The sequence below is a fragment of the Rutilus rutilus genome, assembly GCF_951802725.1.
Source record: "Rutilus rutilus genome assembly, chromosome: 13".
Lineage (NCBI taxonomy): Eukaryota > Metazoa > Chordata > Actinopteri > Cypriniformes > Leuciscidae > Rutilus > Rutilus rutilus.
The window spans coordinates 18,735,579-18,750,779 of NC_140218.1; the positions used below are offsets into that span (position 1 = coordinate 18,735,579).

A 15,201-nucleotide genomic window follows, 5' to 3' on the forward strand; every position below is an offset into this window, starting at 1 on the left:
GGTCACGTGAGTGATTCCTTCGGAGTGAACGCGGGTGAATCTGACTGCAGTAGATGTGAAAGATATTAATAAAAATGATGTTTATTCAGCCAGCGCACATACCTGTATTTACATCTTGTTTTCGGTCGAAGTCCACAGTAGTCGATTGTCGAGTTCACTACAGGTACTAAACCTATGCGCGTGAACTCGACAATCGATTACTGTGGACTTCGACCGAAAACAGGATGTGAATACAGGTATGTGCTGGCTGAATAAACATAATTTTTTATATATTTCTTTAACATCTACTGCAGTCAGATTCACCCGCGTTCACTCTTAAGGAATCACTCACATGACCTGTGCACCTGTAATGACACATCAAGGATGTTAAGAGCCTAAAAGCAGGTTTAAAACTTGCCCCATTGAAGTCAACAGGGTGCAAATTTTAAAAAGAGGATAACACGTTGTAGGCAACACCGATTTTTGTCATTGTTCTCTGTACTGACAGCACTCCAAATGTACAAAAAAATTAGTTTTCCGGAGTTCTCTTTTAATGACTCTAGAAAAAACATGCAGCGCAAACATTGTTGTCAGATTATGTCAGCAAATAATTATTTTAAGTCAAAAACATAATAACACGTCCAAAGTAGTCTGATTCCCAAATGAATTACTTTTATGAACCGGTTCTTTTTAGTGAATCAAAAACATACAGTTTACATCTGTGTAAAATCTTATGTTGTACTTACTCCTGTTGTTCATATTATATTATTAATGCAATTCATTTATTATGTAGTTGACTAGATGAAAATAGGCTGCTTCTATAAAGACTGAGTAAAGTCATCAAAATGACTGTGCAAAATTGTTTAGCCAGAATCTTTACGTTTCATTAGATTCCCATTCCTACTTAGCACAGCTGTTTCACTGCTATCTGTCAGATCATAACATTTTAATTCATCATATTCCAAAAAAGCATCTTTAATACTTGTGGAAATGGTTTCTTAAATATCCGCGATTCACTAGCTGTGCATGTGCAGCGCACGGTTTTAACATCAGAACAGCTGTTTTGTTAAATATAAGGTAAATATAAAAGCACATTGGAGAATGCGTGATTGCCTGTCATAAATGTTAATTGAATACATCTGTGTAGTTTGCTCAGCCCATGAGCTGTTGTGTCTTGCATGCATAACATCATGGTTTTAAACTACAAAACTCCACCTTAGCATCAGCATTTTTGTCATTTGCACAATGTATTTTTAGACTGTTCTGAAAGACATTTTTATTGTTTGACAAATGTGGAAGTTCAATACTTAGTGTAATGCTTTAGCTGCACTTCTCAACGGAAGTGTAAAGAAACGTAAGCATCGTAAGCCTGGAGGTTGTATAAGGGTACAAAGGTCAGCTGTGTAACAGAAAGCCACTTCTACTGTAAGTCTTTGACACTGACACTGTATAGTTACATCCTATACCTCAGAGACATTGAGTAGGGCACGGGTTTGGTGAAAAACGATCATAATGAAGTCCTCTCTGGCCTACATTATCTGTTTCGAAAGACAAATCTTGTCAATGCCACTCCCTCTAGATTCCTTTGGAAGTGTGTCTCTGCCCTGAGGTCATGAAAGGCTCCTCTTTCTACTACTGGCCAGATTTGTCTCGTAATCCATCTGTTCATCTGTGTCCCTCTGTAGAGGTTTACTAATGAGGACCACCTGGCTGTCCACAAACACAAACATCAAATGACGCTGAATTTTGGACCCGCCAGAACGGACTCAGTCATCATTGCAGGTACTTTGCACCCAGACAATATGATAGTGTGAACGCACAGTGCCTCAAACATATTCATTTTACCATTTCATTTGTCAAAAAAAAAGAAGAAAAAAAGTTCGGTTTAACTTGAAGAAATTTCAAGTGATATTATTATTATTATTATCACTTCTTCAATTGATAATAATAATAATAATACATTTTATTAAAACACACAGAAATTCAAAGGTCTTCATTACAATCCACCAAAATAAAAGTTCGGTCTAACTTGACGAAATTATGAAAGAAATGTAATACTATTGCACAGTACCATGTACTTCTTAAAGTAATAATAATAATAATAATAATAATAATAATAATAATAGAAATACAATTTATTAAAACATTATTTTTAAGAAATATTACACAAGTTTTCATACATGTTTTAATTTAAACAGTAAACTTAAATTTAACATTTTCATTTAATTACATTTTTTTTAAAAACAACTAAATTGTTAATTTTATAAATAGATTTGATAACCACCCTATATTGAAGTCAACTTGTATTTGACCGTATAATGTTTTTATATTATATGTACTCCTGACAGTAAAATAACCCACAATAAACCTATATTAGTGTTAGTGACATGTAAAGGCCAAGTATGGTAACCCTTACTCGGAATTTGTCCTTTGCATTTAACCCATCCGTGTTAGTGCACATACTTTTACTTTAGGAGTAATGAACACGAACACACACACACAGACAGACACAGTGGCCACCAGGGAGCGATTGGGGGTTAGGTGCCTTTCTCAAGGGCACCTCAATCATTTCCTGCCGGTATTGAGAATCGAACCAGTCTGACTCGTTACCAGTCTGACTCTAACAATTAGGCCATGACCGCCCAATATAAAGGCCCAGTCATGAAAAGAAAAAAAAGTGATGTACAGTGAAACCGACAGAATATTAAAATGTACCGTCATACATTCTGCATTATTATATTAATTAAATAAATATTGATAGTGATTATTTGTCTTTGGTTCATGTCCCTACCATCCATCCCCATATTTACAACCATGTTTTTGTGTGTCACTACTTTTGTGGGAAATGGTAACCAGGAATGCTGGTTTCAGTGGCACTGACAAAACAAATAGTGTAGAGATTTAACAATGCAATTTGATATCATTACTTTATAGCTATTGAGTGAAGCTAAATCCCCTTAAGCTAGTAATTATAAGGGGGGAAATTTCTCAATGTGCTTTTTTTTTGTCTTGTTAAACCTTTGGGAAAAAAACTCAAATGTAATAACCTTGAACTCTCACAGATTTATCATGTTAAATCGTTAGCAGATTTGGTTTGTACGGCTGCGTACAGCCATTTGGCTGCACTGCAGAGTTTATATTGTCCATGTCTTTCATAAGGAAACAATGAGATCTCTCGGTTTCTCACTCTCTGTCCCAGACCAGACGCCGACTCCCACTCGTTTCCTGAAAAACTGTGAAGAGGTGGGCCTTTTCAATGAGCTGGCCGGCTCCTTCGAGCAGGAGTTCCCTAAAGGCCAGGAAGATGAGGACAAGAGGGCCAAGAACCCGGTGAGCTGCGGGACTGGGTGGAGGGATTCAGTCATACAGTCAGACGTGCTCCAAACATGAGGAGCTCTGGCTGCCTGCTGCCAGAACTCAGATTTATGGACTGCAGAGTTCCCTATCAGTTCTCGTGTAACACTGTCTCGTCTAGCCCTCTCTCCGTCTATCACATTCTTCATCTCTCTTTCTTTTTTCCATGTAGTTGCCGGCTCCTAATTCGGGAGCACTAGACATGAGTTTGCAGACGCCTTCAGACGTTAAGGTGAAGGAGGAGGACCCCGTGGAGGTGGACTCCTCTCCGCCTGACAGCCCTGACTCCTTCTCCAGCATGTCAGATAGCAGCAGAGAGCCCATAGGCAGAAGACAGGTAACAGGCTTTATGCAAACCAAACTGTGCTAGAGCAGATACAGTAAAGCCCAAAAGTCTGAGACCACACTGGATATCTGCAATTCAAAATTATTTAAACTTAAAATGCTATAAATGTTTTATAAATTATAAAATGAATATTTAAGATTCTGTATAATTTCTAGGTCACTAATCGGGTAAATTTGTGACATTGATCATGTGAATCTCTGTACAGACAAATCAGATGATCTTGCATTGAAGCACAAGATGCTCTTTGGATTGTTTTCAAATCATGCTGGAGAACATGATCCTAGGTTTTACACTAACTTGTGGAGTTTATGCAGCTCAACACTGCTGTCAATAAAGCAAAAGGAGTACAAACTGAATACTATTTCTGAAATTCATGTACATTTTTTAATTTCTATCATTTCACTTTTCACTTCTGTTAAAATATTATGTAATTTAATATTAATAATTTAATTTAATAATTTGTATTTATTATTACTTTATTATTAACTATAAATGTATTTGTATCATTATATTTAATCATTTAAATAATTATCCAAATAATGTATTTCATTTATTAAAGTAAAATACATTTAAAATAAAATAAAATAAAATAAACTAATTAAATTGAAACTAAAGCATTATCACTAGTCTTTTTGTAGAATACATAGAATATAAAAAAATATAAATAGTTAATAGTAACGCACACATTTGGCATTCACGTGGCCACTGAGCTGTGGAGACTATAATTATACATTTCACTAAACTATGTATTTGGCATTGAATGAACTAGATGTGTTGCATCACTAAACAAACAATCATGACTGGGTGACATCCATTTTGGAAGTAAACGGTGTTGCTTTTGAATTAAATGCTTTGAGATGTTTGTGCTTAGCTGGCTGATTATCTACCTTACAGGATTCTCCTCCAAAGCCTGCCTTCAGTTCGGCTCCCACCCCTGCCATAGTGCGTCCTGGCTCTCTCCCGCTGCACCTGGGTTATGACGGCCTACAGCCCACCATGCCCTCTCCTACCTCCGTCATCACACATACCCCACCGTCCAACCGCACACTGGGGTAAGAGAACAGCCACAGCGTATCAATGAGGAGTCGTTGCTTTGGGCCGTCAGCTTTATTCTCTATGACTCATTTTCTATATGACTCACTGTGCTGCTTTAAGTTGGTGTGGTAGTAATTCTTAGGAAAATGTGGGTAGCTGGCTCATTTTAGATGCCACACTTGACGTCCCAAGAATGTTTGGTCAGATAGTCGACAGGAAGAGAGCAGAACTTGCCAACAGAACATTACCAATCCAAAGTCTAAATGGAAGCCAATGAACCTTCCTTGGAAATCAAACGACTAAAGTTGGCTTTACAATATCAGGGCTAAAAATTTGAAAAATCTGAAAAGCACGGTTTATTTCATTTATATGTTTGTTCATTTGTATTTATTTGTTCTATTACTCGTAATTTGATTATTTGTTCCTATTTTATTGCTTAATGTTTCCTATTTTATTACTTAATGTTTAAATGAGTTTATCTAGTAGCTTTAAAATAACGAAAACAATACTAGGCTTATTTTATAGGCCCATTTTCTTTTCTTTTACTTTTTGTTGTGGGGCCAGTGAAAATTTTGGCAGGGCATGTAAAAATTTGAACCACTGGCCCTACCGGTCCAGTAGAAAAAATCCTTAGCCTTGAGCCCTGAATATGCAATCAAACTTAAACCAAATAAGGAAAATACAGACTATTCAACAGTTTTTTCAAGTCAGCATTCAATAATATGGGAAAGAAAGCCAAGTTACATCCGTCCATTTGGTCTACACATTAAAACCCATTTGGAGAATCTGAAAGTGGATTTAAACAATTTGGAACAGACACATTTTTGCAGAATTTCAGAAAGATCAAAATCTATCTGGATTTAGCAAGAAACCAAAAGTCCCAAACCCATCCGAATGATTATAAACCAGCAATTTTTGGACATGAGCAATGTTCCCACAACATACCCTGATATACATAGATAGATCTAAATCTGGAAATCAGCTGGCAGTGCTTTTGCAACAAATCAACAGTGTCAGTGTATACGCATCCCTGACCAAAGTTCAGTTTCACAGGAGAGGCAAATGCTCTATTATTGGCATTGAATGAGAGAAAAAAAAAAAGAGCAGAACTTCAGTTTGATTTGGTGTTGCTGCTTGTGCAATCTGGAAAATTCTCTACTTCTCTTTCAGGTCTCCCACAGTGCCGTACCCAATGATGATGCTTCCCAATGGTCAAACCGTTCCTGTGCTTCCAGGTCCTATGCAGATGCCCTCTGTAATATCTGTAAGTTTGAAGTGTATTTACTATAATTCATTTGAACTTGTACTGTAATCAGAAACAGTATAAGGCAGGGGTGTCCAAACTCGGTCCTGGAGGGCCACTGTCCTGCAGAGTTTAGCTCCAACTTACCTCAAGTTTCTAGTATGCCAATAAGACCGTGATTAGCTGGTTCAGGTGTGCTGAACTCTGCAGGACAGTGGTCCTCCAGAAGCAGGATTAGACACTCCTGGTATAAGTAGATGGACAACTCGAAGGAAAAGAATTGGAAAGACTGTAAAGGCCCGTTCACACCAAGAACAGTAACTATAACAATAACTATATTTGCATCCACACCCATGCATGATATCGTTCTGTTTATTCTAAGCATGTGCTGCAGTTTTGTCGTCTGCCACTTTAAATGCTCAAGCTCTTTTAAAACAGGATGGATTCTGATTGGCTGTCAGTTTTTATCTTTCATCAGCTGGGGAAAAAATCGTTCCGATAGTGATTCCAATGATATCGTCTCTATGTGCCATTATTGTTAAAGTTAACAATACACGGTGTGGATTAGTGTGGCCATTCTTTTACATTGAGAAAGATTTGTCTTTCTTTATCATTATAGTTGTATATCATTATCATTGGTGTGAGCGGGCCTTAACACTCGACTTTGTTTACTGTAAAACTGTTTTTTAAACTGGGGTCTGCAAAATGGTGCTGGGGGTCTGTGGAAAATTCAGTGTTGTTATTGTTAATTGAAACTAAGGCTGTTTCTCAATTCCAAGAACGGACTTGCGTTCTCGTGGAGGCCGGTCTTGCCAGGCTACTTTGAAAGAACGAACTCGGAAGGACGCGAGGACACAGAACGCATCCTTGTGAGAATTGAGATGTGCTGTGATCTTGTTGCTCAACTGACCGTCCCAGCATATTATAAGTAGCAGCCAATGCACTATAAATACAACATAACATCACAAACAAATCTCATAAACTATTAAAACATTTATTTCTTGTTATTATAGACATTTATTTTCATTTAAATCGATTTATTTATCGATATATTATAAAACGAGCATATATGTTTAATGTTATTTATGCTTTGTCAATGTTAAGATATTTTTTTAATAGGCTAAATAAAATACTGCAGGCTTTCTCCAGGTCTTTATCACTTTCTTAAAATTAAGCAAAACAGAATGATAAATGTTAACTTTCACGAGACGTCTTGTATTTGCGAGCTTGCAGCGGGAATCTCTTAAGTGAGGACGAGATGTTTAAAGCTTATAGGCTTCTGTACTTCGTCGATTCTCTCAAGTCTGCATTCGATGCAACCTCGCTATCAAAAACACATCCGGACACTTTAATGCGTCTTCTGTACTTGCGTTCTGGAGTATTGGAATTAAACTTCGACGGTTGATGATGGCGTAGTATAAGAACACAAGGATGCAAGATCGCTTAAGAACGCATATTGAGAAACGGCCTAAAACTATTAAAACATGTTTTTGTTAATTGAAATAAAGCTTTAAGTTAAAATACTAAAATTACTAAAACTGAAATAAAAATAAACTAAAGCTAAACAGAAATATTAAACAAAACAAAAACTAATAAAAATGACAAAGCATGTTACAAATGTACTAAAAACTACCCTAAAAATAAAACAAAATATAAAAAAGCTATTAATAAATACTCTAATAGTATATAAATAATACTAAACCAACACTAGAAAAATTTCAGAGTAACAGAAAGTGCTATATTTACATATTTTCTTTATTGTTTAAAGCACTACATTTTAGTACAATAACTATTCATATCTGTTATTTAATTTTTAATATCATATTACGTATATAATGTTAATATCAAATTAATACTATTGTTCTCACTCTTAAAATATACTGTAGCTGCCTTTATATTTTGAGAAAGGGATCATTTGCAAGAGAATCATCATATTTAGAGGTCCTTAAGTTAAAACGCTTTCTTTTAGCATATTTTGAGTTAAAGAAGCAAACTTTGTTCTGATTAGAAATATATTATTGAAATGTAATCCCCCGACAAATACTTTTGGAGCTTTCAGTCCTTTGATCTCACTGAAGTACAGGAATAAAATGGTACAGGGTACAGGAACTGTACCTTTATACCCATTACCTATATATAAAATAGCTGCTCTGGTCCATTACCAAGATGGACACCAACTGAATTGACTTGCCTTAATGGACTTTGCTCTGATTCAATTTTAAAGGCCAAGTGTGTTTTTTGTATCATGTAACCCCCTTGTTTCAGCACAGTGCCAGTTGTAGCTCAAAAATTATTCACTTCTATTTCAATATGATGTTTCTGTGAGCTGTTATATTTGATCTCTGGAGTCATTTATAATTTGCCTCATAATATGTTTTGTGTTTGGCTCTGTGGTGTAGCTGGCGAGGCCCCTGTGTATGGTGCCTAACATTCCAGGAATTCCCGGGCCTCCACTAGGGGGCAGCAGCAGCGGCTCGTCTTCACCTTCCGGTTATAACCCCCACACTGAGGCAAAGATGGTGAGGGCAAGCTTTTTTTCTTTCTGTGCCAGCCTGTGGATCTTTATGCAAGATGCTCAGATGCATAGCTTTCTCTTAGTGTTCCTATGTTGAAAGTCTTAATCCAGCACGTCACATGGGTGATAGTTTTCACAACAAACAAGCACTGGCTGTTGGAACTAAGCAGCTCTGTCATTAACAGTCTTTATTTCAAATACACTTGTTATCCAGGGATATGCAAAAAATACATATTTTCCTAACAGACTAGTTTGTGGGTGGTTTGAAGGCTAGTCGGTCGACGCAATTAAGCTGATTTAACGTCCACCAGATACGTTTCTTAGGACGTTCACTTAAGATTTGGAGAAGAAAAAAATCTACAAGACCATCCTGACACATAGAAATAAAATACAGAAGTTCACACGTGTTTATTTCCTTTCTGTCACATGGTTTCTCTCCTCAGTGCTTGATGAGTTGTGGTTCAGTTTTATGAAATGACTTTTCTTGCAATTCCACATGAAAGAGGATTAAAATTGAGTGTTTGGGCTGTAACAGCTGTCTGTAATTAGACAGAATGCCATCTTGTGCCACATTACCATGGTGTGTTTGTTGTTATTCTCAGAGGTTGAAGGCAGCATTATCTCAGCAGATGCCCACTGCTCAGGGTTGTCTTGGTGTGGCGATGGGGTCCAGTGCGATGGTACCTCAGAGGGTTGAGCAAAGCCAGCTGCTGGTCCAGCATCCAGACGCCCCATCCCCTGCTCAGCCACAGGTATAGCACGTTTTCACGCTCGAATTGTCTGAACTGCAAACATTAGGGGCCCTATTTTAACGATCTAAGCACATGGTCTAAGTGCAGTTAGGGCGTGTCTGAATCCACTTTTGCTAGTTTAGCGACGGAAAAATGGTCGGTGCGCCAGGCGCATGGTCTAAAACGGTTGTCCCTATTCTCATAATGAGTAATGGGTGTGTTTTGGGCTTTACGTGCAATAAACCAATCAGAGTCTCATCTCCCATTCCCTTTAAATGCCAGTTGCGCTCGCGCCATGGCGGATTCGCTATTTACATGACGGAATTTGATAGTGGAAAGACCGCAAACGGATCTGCTCGTGCGCGAGGTAAAAGTGCGCAAGCTGATCATCTATGGGACAAGCCGGATTCCACCATATCTTTATGTACACAATAATAATCTTTTACATTGTAATCCTTTTATTTTTAATATTTGGCATGTTTGTGTGCTGCTGTGCGTCCCTGTGTTTAATAAGCAGAGCAAAATGAGCGACAGAATGAGCGAAAAATTGAAGCCAGAGCCTGTTCTTGGCCAGGCGAACCGGTCGCATGTTTCCACAGACTTGAAGAACGAATGGTGTTGTTTACCTGACTATAACCAGTTTAACTTAAACAGTGTGCGTCCTGGTGTTTGTGCAGACAGTGCGGCGCTTCTGTTTTGCTGTTCCAGTATCGGGAGTGATTCTAGCGTACCGGCAGCTCGCATTAAATCCCGGTCCTCTCATATGTCCTTTTTGGAGATGTATTGAAACTGAAACCATTGATTCACTCATGCTCTCGCACGATGAGTCTCTCTCGCACCCACAGTTTTATAAATTTAGACATAAAGAGCAACGTTGCATACATATTTAATAACGTTGCTTATTTAGATATGTCGTGCAACGTTATTAAATTGCTCAGCGAGACTGCCATAGACAGCGACAACATGTCTCCACCCTCTGCTCCCCGGCTCCATTCGAGACCAGCAAGTTTTTAGGGCTGGAGTTCTTTCAAAACAATCTTTCTGGCTAGGAACCCCTTTTTCTGCAGTGGAAATGCGCGGAACAGTTTGAGAACGGACACAGGCCGGGAACCCCGCACTGGAACGGTGTCGGTGGAAAAGGAATAAGGGAGTGCTTACACAAATATTCACGGGAGCGTTTGAAAGCAGAGCATCATGTTTGTCAGGGAGCATCTTTCACTTTGCTGTGGCATTAAGCAGTAAACATCTCTGTTTACTCTGTCCTGCTGTGTTCAGGTGTCACCCGCTCAGCCCACCGGGGGTCGCAGGCGGAGGACGACTGATGACGACCCTGATGAGAGAAGGCAGCGCTTCCTTGAGCGGAACCGAGCAGCAGCTTCTCGTTGCAGACAGAAACGCAAGGTGTGGGTCAACTCTCTGGAGAAGAAGGCTGAGGAGCTCACATCCATGAACGTCTCGCTGTCGGTTAGTGTGCATGAAAAATTCTTTGACTTGTAATTTGATCTAAAATCAGGGCTGTATGAGCACTGAAATATTGCTTATAGCAACTTGAAAAATGTGTTAGAAGTGATTCCTCCATGTTCTTCAAAATGTATGCAATTCATGGAGTACCTACATTTTCTTATACAAGATGCATGCAACCAGAATATACTGTGTGGGAGACCATATCCCACAATGCAATGCGTTTGTCTTTAACTTCTATTTAAAGAGTCAAGACTGAACTAAAATCAATGCCAACTGTGATATTTTGTAATCTCTTTAAGTGGCAAATGTTAAGATAAGATAAAGTTAGAGTTAAAAGATACATTTTGTTTGCACAAAATTGCAACAAAAAAAGGAAGCAAACATTTATTTACCAGATAAATGTATCTCACTTAATGTAAATGGGTTATGAGGTTATGATGAGGTTATACTGTTTTTTGAAATATTTCTTTTGTATCTTTGCATATACTGCACTATTGCTAGTATCTCATTCCAAACATAGCCTATTTTATTATTTTATATATATATATATATATATATAACAATTATTATTATTATTGCTATTACCGGTATTATTATAAAATAATAATTATTATTAATAATATATTTTATTTTATAAGAGTTTTATATTTTTTATTTATGTATGCATTTATTTATTATATTGTTTTTGATGTTTTATTTTATTATATTTATTATAAATATTTCAAATTGACCATCATTAATAATATTAATAACAGCAAAAATGATAATATTTTTATTTTTATTTATTATATTGTTTTCTCATTACTTATTTTTTTATTATTATTTATACTATTTTTCATTGCTTTTGTTGTGTGCATTGATGGTTTGGCATTGTTGTATGTACTTTGAAACTGAGTAGATACAAATGTGTTTGCAAGTTTGTGTCCAAGTGCCATGTTCACACTTTGTTTTCACTTATTTGTATGTGTACAAGAATGAGGTGTCTCATCTGCGAAACGAAGTGGCTCATCTAAAGCAGTTGCTGTTAGCTCATAAAGACTGCCCTGTCACCAACCTCCAGAAGAAAGCCGCCTACTTAGGTAAGTGGAGCTTGAGTTGTGGTTCTTTCACTTGCATCTGCATGATCTAATCTCCTTTTCATTTCTTTTTTTTTGTCTCTCAGGAGAGGAACACATGAAAGAGACGTCTGAGCCCACGGGCTCCCCGGCACCGGTCATTCAGCACAGCTCTCTGGCCCACAGCCCCTCGTCTACAGTAGGGCCCAACGGCCTGAGCTCCCGTGCTGCGGCTGAGGCGGTGGCCATGTCGGTGCTGGCAGGGATGGGCAGCCAGCGAGGGGAGAGCGGTGGGCCATCGCATGTCATCATGGCCACACAGTCCCACCAGTCCAGCAGATGATGAGAGCAGCTAACAGTCTGCCTGGGACTCTCCGCATCCCGGGAGAGGGGGCAGATCTGTACACATATAGACGGAAGGAGATTGTTGTTCACTATGCCATAGACTATGGGGGCTGGACTCCAAACCGTGTTCTCCTTTGCATCCTCTGTAACTCTTGCTCCTTCCTTCAACTTCCTCCTGCTCCTCCACTGGCTGTAGGACTGCAAAGCACTTCCTGTCATTAAACGTATCCCCATAGACATATGCACATACACACTGCAATAAAGACATTGCCTGAATTGTGACGGTGCACTCGGTGTATGTGTACATGTGCTGTATTGCACATTAATTCACACACATGCAGGCTGCGTCTCAAATTTTTGACGATGCAATACTTTATATATTCTTATATATATGTATTAGTATGTGTGTGTGTGTGTTTGAGAGAAACATGATGCTTTAATGTTCTGTACGATCTTTTACCTTGCTATTTTAGAGTTTTTTTAGTTTTCAAGTGGCCACCCCCTTCATCTGACCCTCGCTCATCTTACCTCATTTTTAACCTGTTATATACGTTTATAATCGACGTGTGCATGTGTGCTTCTCGTGTGGGTGTACAGTGATGTACAACGGAGAATAGCAGTTTGTGAAGGACTGATACACTAAGACTGCCTTGTTAGCATGCAACCTTTTTGCTATATATAAACTGTATTGTATTGGCACATTGCATTCAGTTTGGGCTACAGAACCTCATCGTTGTCGTTTGTTCGGTCCTATCTTTGTTTTCTTGTGTACGACAAACTCGCGAAACGCAAATAGCATACTGTCCGAGGTCATGTCCCAGGACCCTTGCGCACAGTCCAGTGTCTTGAAAAATCGATGTCTTTCCAAAGGTAGCCATTTTCTTTCCCTGTGATCACAATGTTTTAAATTCAACTTTAGATTGAGTTAAGTTGGCCATAGGAAAAAAAAGAAAACTCATAATAATGAGATAAAAAGTCACATTTATGGCGTAAAAGTCATAATTATAACAAAAACTCGTAATAATGAGATGAAAATGTACAACTATGACAAGTTTAAATTATGAGACATCAGAATTATGACATAAAAAGTAGAACTTGTGATAATTTAGAATTTTGTCACAATTTTGATGTTTTTGTCATAATTTTGACATCTCATAATTATGTTTTACCAGAGCATTTTATGATGTGGTGGAAATGGACTTCCATAGTTCTCCGCCTCACTTTTACAGTAATACTGCCCTAGTGCCTCTATAACCTCCCGTTCAGTCACTTTCACCATTACCAGACTGTTAAGGTTGATATCCCGATACTTTGTAACACTATTTGTTTCTCTGCTTCCTTATCCGCTCATGAACATACAAAGTCCCTGATAAAAATTTAAAGAGACATGGATTCTGCCTTATGAATCACACGAGTGCCTCTTTATAGGTTATCCTCTCTCCATGTCGCTGACCCGACTGGCCACCTATCGCATTCAGGCATCTGTCAGGAGATGTTAAAAGCTTTATCTGAATCATCAGTCCTGAGGTAATGAATTAACAATAATGCCTTTAAACAGCCAGAGAGCACTGCCCTTAATTTTGAGCATATTCTATACTGCCACCTGGATGTAATAGAGTGCTATTACATCAAACTAGAAGGCTGCAGGGATCAAAGAGTATCCAAATCTACTGTTGTTCGAAAGGTTTTACCTGTACCTGATGTTTATCCAAACACACGGTCTTGTCTTTTTTTACACAATATCAGACACTTTCAAAATTAAGGCAGCATATAAACAAGGGACTAAGATGTACTGTCGTCGCTCAGTATGTAACTTGAATTCTCATTCATTTTCTGTCATTATTTGCAGTTTGAATGCTGCATTTTCACAATATCAGTCCAAAATGTATATAGGCCTGTTAGAATGCACTAAAAAACAGTTTGGGTTATTTTTCTGTTTGGTGTCTCAGAGATTGTCAGGTTTTCTTTCAAACAGCATATCAAACTTCCCACTTGACCGATATCTCATGAATGACTCCTGGTTTAAGTGTTAACCCTGGCTTTTCTGTTATATTATGTGCTGGCACTGTAATCGTTCAGCAGAACCCATATAGAGGATTGTTGACCTGAAATGAACAGAATGGAGAATTTTTTGCCTCACTGGCACTTTTTAATTTGAATTTTTTTATGATTTTTTTTTTCTCATTGTATGCTGCCAGGACTATAGAAATATCTATAATAAATCTTTTTTTGTGTGTGTTGTAAGATGTAAAAGTAGAAATTCTTTTGTAGACTTTCTTTTCTCATTCTCTTTTTGTTCTTCTAACACTTTGTACTCAAATATTTGTAGTTATTTTTATTTGTAAAGATTAATGAGGATGCCTTGAGACGGTCCCTGACTGATTCCCCCCTCTCACTTTAATCACTTTAAAGTTATACCAGATTTCTGTCTTGATGGACTTAATGGGCCATTATTCCAACAAAATGCACAAATAATTTATTATGGAATTATTTCATGCAAGTAAAATTGAATGCAGTTTCCCTGAGATAGTCTGACTGAACAAAACAAAAGTCCTTTAGAATAGGATGATTTTAAAGAAAAAATTATAAATGCTTGTTTAAGAGTATGTCTTTTATGGGAAATAGCCTCACTCCAAGTTGGACCGATAGTTTTTAAAATTGTCCCTTGTAATGTACATATGTGTACCATATATATTTACTATTTTTCATGCATGTTGAAGTGAAATACTCTGAACACAGTGCTGCAGTTTTGATTAAACAAAAAACAAAAAAACTAAAATGTCTTTAGTCTCATTTAGGCACCACGAAAGATGTTTTATATAATTCTCTATATAATTTTGTTTCAATATAGTAGAATTGGGCAGTGTTCCACTAAACTAAAAAGTCCTATAATTAAAGGCTACAAAACGTTTGGAAGTGTGATGAATACAATATATTTATACATTATATATATATATATATGGTCAATTTATAAAAAATAAATGCATAAATAGGCAAATATAAAAAAATACATATGTAATAACAAGTAATGTTTCTTATGCACCAGTTTTTGATGGTGCACAATGGTGAAACAATGATACAGTAATCTATCGATTGTAATACCATAGTACCCTGCTGCTGAATGATTTCCATAT

General features: G+C 37.5%; 1 protein-coding gene across 2 annotated transcripts in view; it reads left to right on the forward strand.

Moving 5' to 3' along the window:
- atf7a (activating transcription factor 7a) overlaps positions 1-14,834 on the forward strand; it is a 30,959-nt gene extending 16,125 nt beyond the window's left edge. Inside the window, exons 3-13 of one of the 2 annotated variants that reach the window (XM_084427535.1) lie at positions 1,665-1,761; positions 3,179-3,309; positions 3,506-3,670; positions 4,574-4,731; positions 5,885-5,978; positions 6,737-6,826; positions 8,357-8,476; positions 9,075-9,224; positions 10,479-10,667; positions 11,641-11,746; positions 11,830-14,834. In XM_084427535.1, the coding sequence (XP_084283661.1) occupies positions 1,665-1,761; positions 3,179-3,309; positions 3,506-3,670; positions 4,574-4,731; positions 5,885-5,978; positions 6,737-6,826; positions 8,357-8,476; positions 9,075-9,224; positions 10,479-10,667; positions 11,641-11,746; positions 11,830-12,065 (1,536 nt within the window). In that variant the 3' untranslated portion in view covers positions 12,066-14,834. The remainder of the gene's footprint in view (positions 1-1,664; positions 1,762-3,178; positions 3,310-3,505; positions 3,671-4,573; positions 4,732-5,884; positions 5,979-6,736; positions 6,827-8,356; positions 8,477-9,074; positions 9,225-10,478; positions 10,668-11,640; positions 11,747-11,829) is intronic. The other variant, XM_084427536.1, reaches the window with a different exon arrangement.
- Positions 14,835-15,201: the final 367 nt, after the last annotated feature.